Raw genomic sequence first — 19,908 nt, 5'->3', positions numbered from 1 at the left:
ATCAGATTATATATTGTACTACTACTGTGTACCGTACTATGCCTCTTACTGGTATCTATTTATTCAACTTTTTTCTATTCTACACGAACCTAGGAACCTATGCGAGACTATTGATTAGGTAGATTTAGGGATGCATGTAATTGACTCCTTAACCGTTAATGATAGTAAAACATTTTGATCGATTAATACTATTGGTTAAAAAATAAGTAAAAAAAATGTATATGCGATTGCTGCTGGCGTGTTGCAGTACTGTTGTTAAATTACGTGCATTATGCTGGCCACTTATGCACTATTCAATGCCATTTTGTAGTATAAATAGTGTGAGTAGTTCATTTTTTGTTTTAGTACCACTGTTTAAATCTCACACTCCAGGATCACACAATATTCACACATTAATAACACACTCCTGAGCAATTATTTAAATAACCACACAATGATTACAGTCACCAATCACTTGATCCCAAGTGAGACCGCGAGGGCGGGGTCGCAAGATGATTTCCAGAAATCTTTTGTTTTTTTGGAATAGCGCATGTAATCAATATGTCACGGTCCCACCGTCTTGTTTATGAAATTCTAGTCGTGTGGTGGGATCGGGGCAGAGTCCTTAGGTTGTGTGTGGAGAGAAACACATTATTGTCTGTTTGACAGTAATATACGTTCTCTCCAGTGTCTTGTCATTGGCCCCATTCCTCTTGTTTCCTCGTTATGTTTCCCTGAGTGTTTAATGTCCCACACCTGTCCCTTGTCGTTATCCCTCGTTTGTGTTCCTATATATACCCTCATGTTTCTTTGTCCTGTGCTCGTGGATTGTTCTTATGTACCGTGTATTGTGTTCATGCCTGTCGTCTTGATTCCGTGCCTTGTCCAGTGTTCCTGTTTCCAGCCTTGTCCTTGTTCCGTGAGTCTTGTGGTCTACCCTGTTGTGTTTTTGATTTAAGACGTTTGGTCGTGTCCTTTAGTTTAGTTCTTGTTTTCATTTTGCCCCCTCGTGGGAAGTCTTTTATTTCAAGTTTGTTTCTTAGTTTAGTTCCTGTTTTATACCCCCTCGTGGGTTTTGTTTTGTGTGTTTTTGTAAATAAATATTTTCTGTTAACCCCTTCACTGCCTGCCTGCGCTTGGGTTCTTCTCTGCACCACAATCGTGACAGAATCCACGAGCCAGAACTGAACCCAGCAGGCAGCATGTCTACCCGACGATCCCGTCAGGCTCACCTCCTCTGCAGCCACCGTCAGGGAGATGACAATATTATGAACTATGTTGACCGCTTCCTAAAGGCTGCAGAGGAGGCAGTTATACAGAGCAGGTGGTTTTTGGGGAGGCGGAACTGCGGTCCTGTTCAACGGTGGCCTCAGGGACCCTCTGTCTCGGGCGGAGATGAGGATGCTGAGACCACTGGACTTCGAGTGCACGGTGAGATATGCCATGAACCGCCCGAGTCCAGGGTCTCAGCCCAACCCAATCCATCTCCCCTACCCGCGATCCCGGAGGGTCGCGTCATGGAGATCGGGGTCATCGGCATGGCCGCACCGTCCGCCTCTTCCCCAGCAGCTCCTCTTCCATCCATGAGCATCCGAGGCCGGCTTAGACGAAGGGAGTCATGGGACTCCCCGTCCGACTCCTCCGGTGCGGAGCTTATCGGGCTCCCAATCGCTTCGCTCCAGCCGGCCACACGTCCTGTGGGCCGGGCGAAGAAGAAGAGGAAGAGGAGGGAGATGCTGAACCCTGCCCAGCGACAGGCCGGCACCAGTCGGCAGCCGGCATCCAGTCCGGTGCAGCCGGCATCCAGTCGGCGGTCGCAGCCGGCATCCAGTCCGGTGCAGCCGGATCCATCCGTCAGCCGGCACCAGTTCGGGTCCAGTCCGTGCAGTCCAGTGGATGCGCCGCAGTCATCCTGTGTCTAGCTGTGTAGTCTGTGTCCATGTGTCCAGTCGTGCCATCCGGTCCAGTCGGGATCTCAGGGTCCAGTCCGGTGATCCAGCCGGCCTCTCCAGCCGGCGTCCAAGCCGGTGTCCAGCCGGCCTCCGTCCAGCCGGCGTCCAAGCCGGATGATCCAGCCGGCCTTCCAGCCGGCGTCCAAGCCGGATGTCCAGCCGGCCTTCCAGCCGGCGTCAAGCCATGTCCAGCCGGCCTTCCAGCCGGCGTCAAGCCATGTCCAGCCGGCCTTCCAGCCGGCGTCAAGCCATGTCCAGCCGGCCTTCCAGCCGGCGTCAAGCCATGTCCAGCCGGCCTTCCAGCCGGCGTCAAGCCATGTCCAGCCGGCCTTCCAGCCGGCGTCAAGCCATGTCCAGCCGGCCTTCCAGCCGGCGTCAAGCCATGTCCAGCCGGCCTTCCAGCCGGCGTCAAGCCATGTCCAGCCGGCCTTCCAGCCGGCGTCAAGCCATGTCCAGCCGGCCTTCCAGCCGGCGTCAAGCCATGTCCAGCCGGCCTTCCAGCCGGCGTCAAGCCATGTCCAGCCGGCCTTCCAGCCGGCGTCAAGCCATGTCCAGCCGGCCTTCCAGCCGGCGTCAAGCCATGTCCAGCCGGCCTTCCAGCCGGCGTCAAGCCATGTCCAGCCGGCCTTCCAGCCGGCGTCAAGCCATGTCCAGCCGGCCTTCCAGCCGGCGTCAAGCCCTGTCCAGCCGGCCTTCCAGCCGGCGTCAAGCCTGTCCAGCGGCCCTGGGAAACTCCAGGGCCAAAGACTGTTCCCCCCGAGGACTCCCCCTAAGTCCCCCAGGACTCCGGCCCTCGAGCGCAGCCGGGGACTGGGACTTTTCCCCACCCCTATGGACTGCCCCCTATGGGCCCTTGTTTGGTCCCTCCCCCCCTCCCATGTTTTGTTATTTTTGATGTCTCACCCAAGTCCTGTTGTTGTCTTGTCATGTTTACCCTTGATTTTGTTTTCTTTGTTTTGCCTTGTCCTGTCTGTCTCCCAGTCTGTCATGTCTTGTTTGTCAACCCCTTGGTGAACACCTGGGGGTGTTCATTAAGGGGGGGGGCTCTGTCACGGTCCCACCGTCTTGTTTATGAAATTCTAGTCGTGTGGTGGGATCGGGGCAGAGTCCTTAGGTTTGTGTGGAGAGAAACAATTTTGTCTGTTTGACATAATATACGTCCTCTCCAGTGTCTTGTCATTGGCCCCATTCCTCTGTTTCCTCGTTATGTTTCCCTGAGTGTTTAATGTCCCACACCTGTCCCTTGTCGTTATCCCTCGTTTGTGTTCCTATATATACCCTCATGTTTCTTTGTCCTGTGCTCGTGGATTGTTCTTATGTACCGTGTATTGTGTTCATGCCTGTCGTCTTGATTCCGTGCCTTGTCCAGTGTTCCTGTTTCCAGCCTTGTCCTTGTTCCGTGAGTCTTGTGGTCTACCCTGTTGTGTTTTTGATTTAAGACGTTTGGTCGTGTCCTTTAGTTTAGTTCTTGTTTTCATTTTGCCCCCTCGTGGGAAGTCTTTTATTTCAAGTTTGTTTCTTAGTTTAGTTCCTGTTTTATACCCCCTCGTGGGTTTTGTTTTGTGTGTTTTTGTAAATAAATATTTTCTGTTAACCCCTTCACTGCCTGCCTGCGCTTGGGTTCTTCTCTGCACCACAATCGTGACACAATAAGTGTAACAAAATATAAAAATATGGGTTAAGTTAAAAATAAAACCAGGCAAATAAAAAGCCATCAGTTTAGGAATTTCCTCCCCCTCGATCATGACTCCTGAGGTGATTACGTCACATTAACAACATTAGCAACCGCATTAGGCGCAGCGAGTCCATTTACAGTGCCACGTTAAACAGTCTCGTGTGCACGCAGATTATTTTTCAGGTTTAAGGTTAGGATATTCTTATTTGTCGAAATGAAACGTTGATTAATATCGACCAAAGACAAAGCAGGGAGGCCAGCAGAGGAGGGCGGAGAAGCGAGGGGCCATCGTCCTCAGGTAGCCTACTAAAAGAGGCACATCAGCACTCGAATCAGTTTGATGAAATTCGAGTAGTAAAGTCTGTAGTAATAGTTCATATTTTATGTATCATAACAATAAGTAATGAGTAAATGACTATAAAATAATATTATGTTAGACTTAGGCTGACCACCCTTCCCGCTTTGCGTTACACCACACAGCATTTTCACCCCTTGTCCCGCACGTCGCATATTGAGAAAATCTCCCGCATTTTCATCAGACTGTTGTTTTTAGTTGTCACATTAAGAAACACGTTCTTTAACCCGAAACGCACACGAGACGCTTGTTTGCACCATTGTTTATTTAACTATTTAGCGCTGTGTCAAAAGCAGCAACCCGGTGCACTCCAGTGCACACCACACTCATACAAACTATTTTTTAAAGCCTGACTTTTACTCAATGTATGAGAAGTAGGCAGTGATTTCAGTCATCAAGAGGCTGCGACGTCTGTCAATAGGTGGTGATCCTCCCATGTCAACTTGCCGAATAAAAACTCACTAAAACATCGTAAACTGTGTGGCTTTGAAACTGCGTTTAGCCTATAGGTTGTGGTTAGCATATTGAAATAAAAATTATTTGCAAATCATTAAATGCATAATTAAAAATTATACATTTTAAAAGAGAAACTCTTTTTCATTATTTGTTTGTTCTTTATTCCTTTAGTATTCTCTTTTTGAGAAGATCTTCAAAGTTTACAAAATGATAACTCCACGTCTGTTCTGTGCTCAAAATTTAAAGAGACAGTGAACCTTAAATTGAAATCGCCATTACATTTTTTATGTTATATAACATTTGATCTATGCCTTAATTATGTTGTAGTTGGAATGGACTAAATAACAAATTATTTTAATAATTTAATAATAAAGCTAAAAATGATATAAAAATGTTTTCATTCCGTTATTATATCACAGTTTCGCGCTACCTTTCAATCTGTCCCACACAAACGGATTACCTGCCACATTTGGTTTGTTGGGTGGTGGTCAGTCACCCTAGTTAGACTGTGCTCTTTTGTGTTGTCATTATGCGCGTTTGGGTTGAATAGGTGCATGTGCGCATTTGCGCGGAACGTTTGTATACTTTAACCACCTCTGAGGATAGTGGGGGTCGTGGGCTGAAAAGTTTGGGAACCCCTGTTCTAGGATATTGCGCGAGCTCTTAAAGGGGCAGCAGCATAAAAAAGATCTCTGTTTATAATGTTCATCAAACAACAAAGGGCGGGCCCAAAAACACTCACTGATATTAAAGGAATTGTGTTCTCTTATAGGAGTTGTTCACAACAAATAAAGGAAGAAAGCTTTAGCTTTAAGAAAGACGTGCTTTAAATATGGTAAAGTGTTGAAAGAGAGTTTACATATACAATAAAAATAATTCAATCCTAAACAATGATTTGTATTAATTTCTAATTGATTTATTAATGTATTAAATACATTTTAATGAAGTTTTAGTGATTCTTTTTCTTATCTCACCCCACGACTCTGGTGCTATCAAATTAAGGGCTGGTGCCACCGACTGAATAACTTGGTAGCACCAGTGCCACCTCTCTCAAGTGTTAGTCTAGAGCCCTGCAAGAAAAGTGACCTAAGATATTTAATCTTGTTTTATGAAAAATAATGTAAGAATTGAGCAAGTTTATGGTAAAAACAAGCAAAAAGTGGGGGTGAGAAAAATAAACTTGAGTTTAGTTTAACCTTTTTCTCAAGTACCTAATTCAAGTTTATTTTTCTCTCAGATTTTTTTGCTTGTTTTTACCATAAACTTACTTAATTCTTATATTATTTTTCATAAAACGACCAAATATCTTAGGTCACTTTTCTTGTCAAGAAAGTGCATCTTGCTTTAAGAATGTTTAGATATTTGTACTACAAAACAAGACAAAGACACTTAGTAAGAATGTCATTTTTTGCAGTGTATGCATCTTCATCAGGAGAGAAGCTATGCGTAGAATGGAAGATGCTTAAACCAAGCACATTTCGCACTGTATAAAAAGTGTTAGAGGATACAACACTGAACGATCATCACCATAAATGTCCCTGAGCGCATTCTACGCAGCCCAGTTGTATTGATGTGCTGCTCATTTCAAACTGTAGAAACGGTAAAGTGGTGTTCAAGAGGTTTGTTATGTCTAGATAATGTTTGAATCCACGTTCTTTAGTTGTTTATGTATAAACAAACCCCTTATTCTATATAAAACATTTGTTGGTGTAACCGACCACGCCCCCTGCACCAGCGCTCTCCGCCAGCTACTCACTTTCACCTGACTTCTGATTGCACCCGCACCTGTTGCCCATTACCCAGCATTCAATCAGTGTCAGGTCTAGTTGTTGTATGTTGTCGTTAACGTTAGTACTGATCTTACCTGTGCATGTGTTTTGTACCACCAATGTGTTGTACAATCTTTTTAGTCTCACAATGGGTCTATACCGGACGCGACATGACAACCAGCTTGTTCTTAATGGGTTTGTCGTGCCACGTCACACTGCATCCAGTGTGGACTATTTTTAAATTATAACAGGCTCTAAGTTTCTATTGTCTTTTGTCGTGTCGCATTGCGTTGAGCCGGTCGCGTCCGGTATAGACACGGTGTTACAACGGTTTCTAAAAACGTTTTAAATATCTCAAATTTATGTAAAAAATACTCATGCATGATGTGTAGCTTGCATTATGCGAGGTCAGACCTTTGTTCATTTGTTTATGTGAGGACCTTCTTATTCTCAGCTGGCACTGGCTGAGGATGGAGGTGGACTGCAGTAGCTGCATACTAGCTTCCCACTCAAGAATGCAGAGAACCCCTAGAGAACGCAGGAATTCATTCAAACAGCAGCGCAGGACTGAAAGACTATTAATACTCTGTGCTGATGGCCCATCCCCCAAACTACAGGCCCAATTTGTTTGTGGCCTAAACATCTGGCTTGTCGTTATCAGAATCTTCTCTAAACAACCATAATTGCTAAACAGTAATATGAAATGAATGAGAGAGTGGGTGTCTTTCATTGTTTTAAAGGGGTCATATGGCACGAACACGTGTTTTTATGTGTCTTTGGTGTGTTATAAGTTGCCCATGCATGTATTAGACGCGTAAAATTGCAAAAATTAAAGTGTCGGAACAAACGATGCATTCTATCTAAAAGCGAATGCTCACCCAAAACTGCCTGAAACGCCTCGTGTAACCACACCCCCACAAATATACATCAGTTCGTGGTATGATTTGACTAAGACCGCCCCAAATATATACGCAAGTAAGGTTGGCGTACCTGCCAGTACAAATGCTTTGGACCCTGATGTTCCAAATATGGTAAGAGGCGTTACATTTCCGTCACACGCTTGCAGTATTAGACCAATCACTACGCATTGGTTAACTGGCCAATCATAGCACACTGCGTGTTTCAGAGAGGCGGGGCAAAGAGGAGATACAAACATACACGGTATGTGGAAAATACCGCGTTTAACCTTAAATCGTGTATACACATGCATTACATCTAAAACAAACCATAATATTTGTTTTAGCTGTGTCATGTGACCCCTTTAAAAACTATGTTTTAATGGAAAAAGCTACTTGGAACAGAACTGTAAGGGTTATATGTGTTATTGTCATGTCTTTTATTTTGAAGTTGTTTTTGTAGTCCTGGTTTCATGGTCTCTGTAGTCTTTTGTGTTTCCCTGCCCTGATTGTTTCCAGGTGTGCCTTGTTATCTCTGATAGTCTTGTGTATATATACCCCTGTGTTTGCCATATTCCTGGTCGGTTATTGTATGCAATCATCAACTTATTACAAGAACGCACCAAAAAGTTTAGCAAAAATGAAAATTGCCATTATTTACTGTCTTTGTTCTTTGTCTCATTCAAGTTTAGCCAAGTAACGGTTCTTCTACTCGGCAAACTGGGACTAAAAAGCAAGTGGCCCTGGACTTTATCGTTCACGTTCCATTCACATTCCGTCTGGTCTGTTCGCGTTCTCGGGGGGTGTCCCCCTCCGTCCGTTCGCAATCGTGTTCCGGTTCCCTTGGTCTGCGATCGTGTTAACTTCCCGAGGCGGCCCACATGAGCAGCGACCCAGCGGGAAAACTCAAAATCTTTAAAATGATTTATAACATATGTCACATAAATATTTGTACGAACAGACAAAAAAGTGGATCTGCTCAGTACACTGAGTGTTGCAGACACACACTACCCAGTGTTCTGAGTACTTCTAAATGGTTCACTCTGACAACTAACTTCGGAGAGTTATATTATTGTAGTGAACCATTTGTTTTTGGTTCACTGACGTGACACTCCTTTTTTGTTTCACTGTGGTTAAATACGTTTAAAAGAGTTAAAATTTTAAAATAAATTTGCTGATTACTTGCATACATTCTTTTTTCTGAGTACCAAGACTGAGGGCCAGTCCAGCCTCTCTGTTGGTGCCCTAGGCAAGATAGATTGCGCCCCTCCTATACAAAATTAATAAATGAATAAATAAAAATATCTGAAAATTAGCTTTTAAAAAATCTTATTTATTTCAATATAGCATGAATTGTGATAAACATAAATAGGAAGTAAATAAATAACAACTACAAAAATATTTGTAATAAAAATGTTTCTAACTAGGCTACCTTCTCATTGTTTGAAAAAAATGCCGAAAATAAAATAATAGAAATACAAAACAGAAGCGTCATTGGCTGGTGGTCCCAACTGCTATCCACTCTACACGCTTTACATACTCATAGACATGAATGCATGTGAGATCATACCACATGGGACAGAGCGCTGCACCAGGCCCCTTGATGACATCAGAGTTTAAACACTGGAACAATTCAGACCTATTTTACATACACAGAGACACACAAACACCACTGTCTATTTTCACCTCCCTTCTTTTTCTCAGTTTTGTACATTTCATTGAATTTACTCTATGCACAGTCAGAAGATTCTTGTTGTACTGGTTTACTGAAACCAGTGACCTCAACAAGTTGATGCAGATAGTGGCTTGAAGCTGGCTAATGATAAGAACCGCCCGTAAATCTGGCATGGAAGGTCACCAGTTACACACCGTGAGCCTCCTGCCCTCTGCCTGTGTCTATTTAAAGTGTAAGATTTAGATGCTTTTATTTTTAGCATCACTTACAATCTCTTACTTACATTGAAACACAGAACTTATATACATACACAGAACTTAACCAATATACATCACATTGAAATGGAACAAAGCTACTTAAAGAATTTCACAAGGAACTTATGTTGGTTTAATCTGTAAGAATAAGATGAGAGGAAAAATGCCAGACAGGCATACTTCTCTCTCCGGATGCAAATAAAAGATGGAGTTACATAAATGAGGAAAACTGTGAAGTGACTGTTCTCAGTCACTTCAACTCAGTTCTGAAACTTACACCAAAAAAAAGTTATAAGTAATGATTTTTTAAAACAATATTTACTTAAAGTAGTTATCAAAGGAAAAGTCAGCAACACAATAAGAACAAATACAAATGAAAATATAGCTGCAAGCAGCAATTACGGGGTCAAGCCCGCACAAAGGGAAATGTTTTTGACATGTCAGATGATCCGATTTTGAAAACCAAGTTTAAAACCATTGGGAAAGGCACTTAGAAAACATAAATTTGCTTATAACTTTTGACCAAATTTTTATGAGGCAGACAAGATTTGCCAGTCATAATAAATACCAAGTTTAGTGTCAATACACAAAAGTGTTGCGGATATACAGCCACATGACCCTTTGGCACGCTCGCCTTAGAATCGGTTGACGTTGTATACGAAAGCCATTTGATCAATCAAAAAGCTTTTAATAACTTTTTGTCAGTACTGTCTCCAGATGCTACATACCAAATTTGGTGCAAATTTGACAAAAAAAGTTCGAAAAAGTAAGTTTTGTGTATAATTCAATATGGCGAAAAAGAACTATAGTGGAATATGACAAGTTTTATATCAAAGTACTTGGCTTGAGCCAACAAATATACTAATGTAAATTACACTGTTGTTTTTTCATTACATTGTTATAAGCATTTTAATCAATTTCATTATATCTCTTGACCACTAGCCACCGCTGGCCTGTAACTTTACAGGTCCTCTCAGAACTTGACCTTGATAAACCCTAACTAGTTTTGCAGCGATTCTCTATTGCGTTTGTAAAATACTGCATTTTACAACAAAATTCAAAATAGGTGACACCCAAAATGCATGACTCAAGGAATCAAACAAGATCTTATAATGTTTGACCAAAGTTTTCACAAGTATAAGCAAAAATAGCCATCTTTTATATCTCAGGACCACTGGGTGATGCTGTGCCGAAACTGTGTATTAGGGTTGGGCCGATAGACTGGTTCTAGAAAAATTTTCACTTTCGTCAATTGACTGTGCTACGGGCTGCAAATCGTGTTGTAAACAAATATGAACAAGGCTAAGGGGCATATAAGCTTGCACAGAATGTACAGATCAGACTGGCCTGACTTTATATCTGTGGAGCTCACGCTGTATAAAGAGGACGCAAAGTTTGCGCAGATCTGCCTGACTTTATAACTGTATAGAAGACGCATGTCTGTGCAGCCCGCGTTGTATAAAGAAGACGCGTCTGCGCAGTCCGCACTCTATAAAAACGTGTGTCTGTGTTGCACCCGTTGTATAAAGAACACGCGTGTCTGTGCAGTGCAGTTTGCCTTGTACAAAGAAGATGTGCCTCGCTTTATATCCAATTGCTTCTATTGTTCACCTCATTTGTAAGTCGCTTTGGATAAAACCGTCTGCGAAAATGACTAAATGTAACTTGTTTTATTGAATATAACATCAGAATACAATCAAGCCTCACTATATATAGTATATACTATAACTGTGAAGCTCTTGCTGTACAGATGACACACGCCTGAATTTACAACTGCCCAGCTCGCATGGTATAAAGAAGATGTGTCTCTGCGCAGCTTCTGCCTATACACGCCTCACTTTATAATGACGATGTCATCGTCCATCACAATGCCCAACCCTACTGTGAATGTAACCTCACTTCAAGACTGTGATACCATATCCTTTTATAAACTAGCCACTTTGAATGATAGTCCTAGCTAAGCAATTGCAAAACTAGAAAGAGCAGCTCCAATGGAAAGATATCAACAGGAAGCATTTTTATGTGTGGCTGCCACTCTTGTTTATAACTGAACTGCATATAAACATACAATAACTACAGTTAAAAGTTTAGAAACACTTATTCTTCCTTTCTTTATATTTTTTCCACCATTTAGAATATAAGTAAATTCTTCAAAACTATAGAGTAGCACAACTTTAAAGGAGTAGTTCACTTCAAAATAAGTCATTTTTATTCCTACTATGGAAAGTCAATGAGGGCTTATTTTAAAGGGGTGCTGCAACGGTGTGTCATGCAATCTGACTTCTTTAAAATGTTAAACGTGCTGTCTTCTGATGCTTAACATGGTCAACTTGTCAAAAAACGAGTTGGGCGTATTACGTAGTATTTCTGTTCTCGATACACTCCCCCAGCGATCGTACAGGTTTCGGAAAGTTTTTTTTCGAACATATAAAACTGTTTCGTAACAACAGACAATTCTACCGGAAAAGCACGTGGCACGCCCACGCGGCAGCAAGGAGAGCAGGAGAAGGAGCATGCGCAGACGTCACTTTCACTTGTGAGCAGGAGAGAGAGAGAGAGAGCATACGTTCGCGAAGTTCAGGTGTTTGTTTGTTCACTGCATTTGGGTGATGAATATAACCCAATGAATGAATGTTATCCGTGAAACTGATGTCTTGTTTTGTTGGCAATGTGCTTTAGTTCAGCCTACCCCTCTACCCCGCACGCGCCGTATGATTTCGGAAATACTCGTACCGCTGTATGTATCTTTTATAAATGTGATCAAATTAAATACTCTTCGAAGATATGAAGTATGCAATACTACTCTATAGGTACTCAAGATGAATATGAGATTGGCAGAAACCACGCGTGTTAGGGCCGCTTTAAAGTCAACTACTCCTCACCCTCTCCACTCTGTCTTATCTTTTTTACAGCTTTTTTTGTCTGTATCCCTGTTAAGTAGTGTTTTATAGTTTTGTTGGTGTCTATTTTGTGGTCGGTGTTCTCTCGTAGCGATGTTTGGTGGCATCCCTTAGAGGGAGAGTACTATCACAATACAGCATTGTCTGTGAGATTTTTCTAGTTTTTACTGACAAGATCTGTGTCAATGACAAGTCTTCGGCTTAAACTGGGATTCTTCTCAACATAAATTTGTCCCAGCCCCAATCTAATATTATCTTCAGGCCCAGAGTCAATGTCCAATCTGAGTTGAACGGTGTCCTGCTCGCTAAGCAGGGTTTTCCCTGCATAGAGAATTGGGAGGTGAATTTAAGGGTTTCAATGTCAGAAACAATGGCGTATTCACAGAAAAGACTATTTTTATTAAAGCGGAGTCATACTTTTGAAATTGGAATACTTTTCATTTACTATATAGATAAAAGCAACATATCACATTCAAAACAGTACACAAACATGTTTAGAACTAAACATTTTAAAATCTATAACAGTATATCTAAAACACTACATTATAACACAACCTATCATTGTCACAGTTCTGTTATGTTTCGTTCTGGTTTAGTTTTGTTCCGTTTTGCCTGTGTTCATTCATTAGTTTCCATAGTTTTAATTAGTCCCGCACCTGTTTCTGTTTCCCTTGATTATGTTTCCCTGTGTATCTATACTAATAAAATATATATGTCAAATGCACTGTCACTTCTTCAGCAAATGCATAAATTTAAAAGCATATTTAGCACTTTCAATATTGATTGGTAAATGTAAAAATGATTGGTAAATGTTTAAATATAAATGGGTAAATGTAATGATTATGTATAAGGTATACACATATGAACAAATAAATATTTTGATTAGTAGCGACAGTCAAACGACACTTCTGTCACTATTCCTGCCTGCACTTACTAACCGGACTACATCTCCCAGAATCCCATGTACCCTGTCAGCCATATTTGATTACCACCCGGACCTGATCACCGTTACCGGACTCTTTGTAAGCCCAGCCCGGAGCCCGCTCTCATCAAGGAGCTAGGTTTGGTGCCCGCTCTCACCTCAAAGCTTCGTGCAGTACCTGCGCTTGTCCCAGAGCACAGCCAAGTGCCCACTCTTACCCAAGAGCACAGCCCAGTGCCCGCTCCTACTCCAGAGCCCAGTCCGGAGGCCGCTCTCATTCCAGAACTAGGTTTGGTGTCCGCTCTCACCTCAGAGTTTGGTGCAATGTTTGCTCTTGTCCACGTGCCCAGCCCAGTTGACCAAAACGCAGCCGACTCATCAGATAACTAACCCAGCTGGCTTGCTATGATCAATCTCACCAATCATCCTTTTAGCTCGGGGAAAAAAAACCCTACAAATAGACAAGACGCCTTACCCTCAATCTCTCTACATTTTCGCAGCATCCCTCCTCCTCCCCAACTCCTCACCATAAGCCGGTTTTACCGCAGTATAGCGGGGGGAACAACCCGAGTCCGGGCACATACCGGGCCCTCTCCCCGGACAAGGGGTGGGCGCTCCGAGGAGGAACTACCAAGCTCGGAACCCTCTCCCCGGGACAGCACGCCAAATGCGCATACTATCCGTTCCTTATCATCCGTACTTATTATCTGCGAGGCAAACTCGTGAAACATAGGTAAAAACATTTTTGTCTGCATGAAAAGAACAGAAATAAGTAAGTGTTAGTATTACTGGGTCAGGTGTTGATGAAAAAGATGGGTCTCTTTACCCATCTTCTTGAAGATGGCTGAAGATTGGGCTGCTCTAATAAAGATCGGGAATCAAAGAAAAGGTGTGTGAAATGAGCACAACTTAGAAAAATTGAAATTTTTCTTATGGATAGTAAAGGAATATTAAAGGCATTAAGTGAAATACAGGAGTAGGTAGTCAACCAGAATACGACCATGTTCACTGAAAATGAATTGTACAGTATAACCTTGCGCACATAACAACCTCCTTCATACAAGGAAAACCAGTAGATCCATGATATCCCTATATAATCCTGGATCCATGGAACATATCAGTTTATTTATTGATATCCTTAAGGCTAACATATTATTACTAAACAGATTAAAAATTATCTTGATTTCATGGAGACTTTGAAATGCTTGCCAACAGAATCCCAACAGTTCTCCTTTCAAAGACTCCCTGTCATCTTTCGTCTCATACTGTATTGTCATATTTAAATACCTTTACATTTAAAATTTGTATTTAAATTGATAACTGTTTTCTTCAATACAACAGAAGATTTCAAGTGAGATATACAGTATTGCATATACAAAGAAATATCACTGACATTGGCAATGTTTATAATTTATAAAACATTTACAAAACAAGAACCTAAATGTTTCAGTTAAATAGCAGTGAGCAATTGGAGAAATCCCCACCCCCAAGTGTGACCCAGACTCACCCTGGTCTCATTAAGCATCATGAGCAAGGGCTTGTGGGGGAAGTGTAGGAGGTTTCTAGTTTTTTATCATCAGAGTGCAATGATTGGTATCAGACTTTGGCTTCCTGTTACTTCTTAAAAAAAAGACAGTAAAGAAACAAAAATATATAAGGGTTTAAATTGATGGAGCAGTAGGGGTGTGACGAGACACTTATCCCACCAGACGAGACGAGACACGAGACTGGGTTCACAAGAACGAGACGAGATTTTTAGACTTTTTTGAAGAAATCCTCAATGATGAACTATATAGGGAAAAATAGTCTTTTATTCACCTTAAAAACACAAAATGCAAAAAATGTAGGCATTATAAAACAAACTTCTAATTTAATGAATTATATTATGCAGTAATAAACAATATGTAAACACTGCTAAATGTTTTGTCACAAAATCAACTGACAGGCAGTAATTGCAAAAAAGAATGCGTTCTATTTTCTTAACAGGCACAAGAAAATAGAACGCATCATTTTTGAGCAATTACTGTCTGTCACAGCTCACAGTAAAGAGCTGTGGTTGTTTTCTCTATATGCTTTTGCATAGTTCTGGTGTTAGCAGAGGTGGCAATCAGACCACACTGTCAATCCTCCTTCCGCCACTGACTGAACCCTCATATCCTTCAGAGAAACAGTTAAAACTACATAAACACATCATGTTTTATGCTTACATTGCACATATGTAAGAGACAGATGATCCGTTTTGAAGAGGTTTGCCTGTGAATGTATTTAAAATAATGTAATGTGAACTTGCAATTGTATTGTTATACTGTACTTGTGGTACAGTGCGCTCTCAAAGCACTGATGGCTGCGCGAACCACCATAAACACTAGTGCTTATGCGCGAGGAGCTGCAGACGCAAGAACGCGTGAATGTTGAGACCCATCCGTCTAGCGCGTTTACATTGAAAAACGGTGGGAAAGTAGCGTCGTGGGATGGAAAATCACGTTGTGTATGAATGCCCGGGCCGGTCACTGTAGCTCACAACACGCACATACTTTGTGCAGTTATTAGCGTGTTCTGAACAGTAATGAAAACAGGTCGCACCACAACAAAATGTGCACTCACACAAATGCTCCCAAAGATATTTTGAGGTCGCACAGGTTAAATTTAGGGAGCATATGCGATGAAAATGGTCGCAATTTCGAGCCCAGCACTCCATCATGCCAATTGCGTGAGGATATTGTGTTCTGACACATAGGATCTAAGCAGCAGTGCAGCGATCATTTCGGCGCCGAGTCTATTTTTGCTGCGCTGCTCACGCTCAATTAAAGAGACAGTGCATTCTTTACGGACAAAATCCACATGGATTGACAGGAAAAAGTAACACTTTTACATTTAAAGCATGTAAGTGCGTGGTGTCTAATGTGTTTTTAACAGTCGCCATGACTTTCAACAACACATTTGCCAGGAGTTTTTTGGCCAAAACCACAATAGCACATTTAAAGGATTTATAATACAAGTATATCTTAAATGTTATGCTTATATTGCATATGAAGGAGTGGAAATTGTCTCTCTGGCCAAAACACATTATGATTTTTAGTGGCAGCCCAGTGTTTCCCATATATTCATTTATTATTTATTATATTTAGTAACGTTAAAAAAAACGATTTTTGAAATTTGTGAACCGATTTGAATCGCTAGTAGATTGAATCGATGTTCATTGTGAATCTATTTTTTCTCCCACCCCCAGTATTTTGACACTTAGGCGGCGGCTGTGCATGAGACAAATAAATAAGTCACTGCCGCTCTTTAATGTAGCTGTATGGTGAAATCAGGATTTTAGCAGCAGTTAAAGTGACTGCTGGTTGTTTTAAACACAAGGTATTACTGGGTCAGGTTATATCTTATACTTGTTTCACATCCAACAACAGAACAGAAAATACGTGAGAGTGGCTTAATTGGGCATTCAGTTGTATTAAAATACAGTCTAAACGTCACAAATATGCTAATTAGCAAGTGACGTCACCAGCACCACAAGTCCCTAAACATCCCGTGGGAAACACTGCAGTCCTTATGCTGAGTCAGACCAATTTGATTACTGTGTTCCCAGATTGGAATAAAATCCAGTACCAGTGTGTTAATAAAATGAAAAAGTCCACATTGTACCTTATTATAGCCAAGAACCACCCAGTTAGACAGGAAGAAAGTATGGCCAGAATGCAACCACTGCGTTGAGTGACGCCGACACGCAGTGGCAAAATCATGTGAAAAGCGTTCACGAAAATACCACCAGGTGGCACAAAGTGACAGATTGCATCTTTAACGTTTATCCACATCTAGAGTCAAACTTTATAGCGATGAATTGCTTATTACGTGACAGGCAGGGTTTTTCCTACATTGAAATTGTACATATACATCGAAAGTTGTATTTGATCATTAAATGTGATTTATGAGCAATGCAGATGAGTGACGCGCTTGTGATGAATGCAGAAAAGCGAACGAAGAGCCTCTGTCTCCAAACTAAGGTGTGTGTGTTTGACTTCATTCAGTGTTGCACAGACCGATAGGCATATGACCTGAAGTACTGCGGGAGCAGACTGCTCCATATGCTTTCAAAACGCTCTCACGGAACTTTGATATCAAATGGCTGCATGTTTCTGCATATGTTTCTGTCTGGGTGCTGGAGCATAATATGGGCTAAACGATTCATTGACGCATTCTATGCAAGTCGATTAATTTCTGTAATCGACGTAACTATTAGGTCGATGTGTTCCTTGATAGCACACTACATCTGGCAGATGTCTATTTGACGTGATGAGCAATACATAGTTTGCTCATCTGCAATACGTCTCGGATACGTCTGCTGTCAGATGTAGGACATATGTATCATACAGACATCTAGGAGACGTCTGTAAGATGTTAATGGATGTAAAACTGCTCTTTCTAAGATGTTGAGCAGATGTTTTTACACAGCAGATGTTTTCCAGACGTCCAGATCTTTAGCAGACGTACTACATACGTACGTGTGCTAGCTGGGTTGCTTCAGCCTTAATTTATTTTTGTAAATATGTGTCAGTTGTATACGGGCAGCATTTTGCACCACTTCTGTAGAATGAGTCATTGTTACACATATTATAACTTGCTTAAAAACAACATATGTACATTTAAGCCATTATATACTCCTTTATATTGTAGATATGCAAAATTATGCTACTGCACATCAACTGTACTGATATCATGAAAACATGTCAGTGTGTCACTGAGTTCATCTCCTACAACGTGATGCGACGTTTTTACTACGAACACATACGTCAGCAAGACGATCATCATAAGAATGACACTTGAAAGTGTTTATTTGCGTAACAATAGAAATCGCATTCGAAATAAAATGCGCACATTTGGAAAAGCCCCATAGCCCACAGATGATTCACAAAGACCGTCCATTTAAATACAAGACAGCGTAAAAGGCAACTTAAGCTGATCTTACCTCAAGAAAATAAAAAATAACCATGTAAATGCAATGCTTGAGAAAACAGAGGAATTTCGCTTGTTGTGTCCAGTGAGATGTAATGAAGGCAGTAGGCTACACCGTATTACGCAAACCACTGGATATAGTGTAATATAGATGGTCATGTTGAGCAATAAAACGTAACAAAATAAGGCAAATGTCACTCCTTCCATTTGCGCATCTCATTATAACCAACCTTACCGTTATAGTTGAATTCCTTATGGCATTACATGCGGTTTGCCGTATCTCTGCGGCGCTTCCCGGTTTCAGTAGGTTTTTGGTAAATCTCCGGTTGGATTCCGCTGCCATTTCTTCATCTGTCAAGTCGGGGATATAACCGTACGTCCTTCAAAACAGCGATGATTAATCGGGTTGAAAGCGAAACGCTGCTTAACACGAACTGTGCACAAACGTCCCCTTATTACTCTCAGTCACGCATGCAGCTTCTTTACCGCGCGGTGGGCAGGGTTCTGTTCATACAACAATCACGGACCGGACTCGTGCTCGTACTGTAAATTCATCCCAGTATCATTTCCCCAGGCATTACCACTGACACGAACGAGAAGACAGGGAACTGTGATGGCAGCAAAATAAAGAAGAAGATTGTAGCCAAATATGAAGTAGCATTCGTGTAAATTAACGTACACCCTGAAAACTTGACATGAATTACTGTTGCAGATAGATCACCGCCAGTTTGCTTTGGTTACACATCAGCAATGAGCCCAAACATTCGTTTAAATCAACAACATGTAAATAATTTTATCGCAAACAATAGTGTCATTTTCGATTTTTGATTCGTCAGTTGATGAAAGTAAAATTTTCCAAGCATAATTAAGAGAAAATGTCTTACAGCGCCATACTGTGGTGAATATGCAATGTCTGTAATTATAACGTCCATAACGTGACACCGTTAGTTTGACTTTGGCGCCATCTTGCGACATGTGTCTTTAGAATATAGTGCAGATCAGGGGCGAGTTGCATAAACATAGTCACTAAGTTAAAGTAGTTCACATTCAAAATGAATATTCTGTTATCATTTACTCAGCCTCTTGTCATTTCAAACCTGTATGACTTTATTTCTTCCGCAGAACACAAAAGAAGATATTTTGAAGAATGTTGTTGACAAACCCCCATTCACTTGCATTGGTTGCAATAGAAGTGAATGGGGGGCTGCGCTGTTCTGTTACCAACATTTTCAAAATATCTTCTTGCATTGGTTACAATAGAAGTGAATGGGGGGCTGCGCTGTTCTCTTACCAACATTTTTCAAAATATCTTCTTGCATTGGTTACAATAGAAGTGAATGGGGGGGCTGCGCTGTTCTCTTACCAACATTATTGTAACCAATGCAAGAAGATATTTTGAAAAATGGTTGGTAAGAGAACAGCGCAACCCCCCATTCACATTCTATTGTTACCCCAATGCAAAGAAGATATTTTTGAAAAAATGTTGGTAACAGAAGCAGCGCAGCCCCCCATTCAACTTTCTATTGTAACACCAATGCAAGAAGATATTTTGAAAAATGGTTGGTAACAGAACAGTCGGCAGCCCCCCCATTCACTTCTATTTGTAACCAATGGCAAGAAAGATATTTTGAAAAATGTTGTGTAACAGAACAAGCGTAGCCCCCCATTCACTTCAATTGTAACCAATGCAAAAGAAGATATTTTGAAAATGTTGGTAAAGAATAGCGCAGCCCCCCCATTCACTTCAATTGTAACCAATGCAAGAAGATATTTTGAAAATGTTGGTAAGAGAAGCGCAGCCCCTACGCTATTGACCAGCGGATATGATTTAACACCAGTCCACCTCGCATCTTCTATTGTAACCAATGCAAGAAGATATTTTGAAAAAATGTTGGTAAGCAGAACAGCGCAGCCCCCCATTCACTTCTATTGTAACCCAATGCAAGAAGATATTTTGAAAAAATGTTGGTAAGAAACAGCGCAGCCCATCACTCATGAACAGTCAGAAATATAAATGGTAACGAACACGCGGCCCATTCATTTGACCAGCAGAAGATATAAAATGGGTACAAGCGCCCCCATTATGTCATGCATGAAGTGAACGGCATACTTCTATTGTAAC

At 41.5% G+C, this 19,908-nt stretch overlaps 1 protein-coding gene across 2 annotated transcripts in view; it reads right to left on the bottom strand.

Moving 5' to 3' along the window:
* dock10 (dedicator of cytokinesis 10) overlaps positions 1-18,504 on the bottom strand; it is a 106,161-nt gene extending 87,657 nt beyond the window's left edge. For both annotated transcript variants that reach the window (XM_057351952.1, XM_057351953.1), the window contains exon 1: positions 18,022-18,504. In XM_057351952.1, coding sequence (XP_057207935.1) covers positions 18,022-18,129 — 108 coding nt within the window. In that variant the 5' untranslated portion in view covers positions 18,130-18,504. The remainder of the gene's footprint in view (positions 1-18,021) is intronic.
* Between the last annotated feature and the right edge of the window lie 1,404 nt (positions 18,505-19,908).

This window comes from Triplophysa rosa, linkage group LG14 (assembly GCF_024868665.1).
Source record: "Triplophysa rosa linkage group LG14, Trosa_1v2, whole genome shotgun sequence".
NCBI lineage: Eukaryota > Metazoa > Chordata > Actinopteri > Cypriniformes > Nemacheilidae > Triplophysa > Triplophysa rosa.
This window is presented reverse-complemented; position numbering and strand designations above follow the sequence as displayed.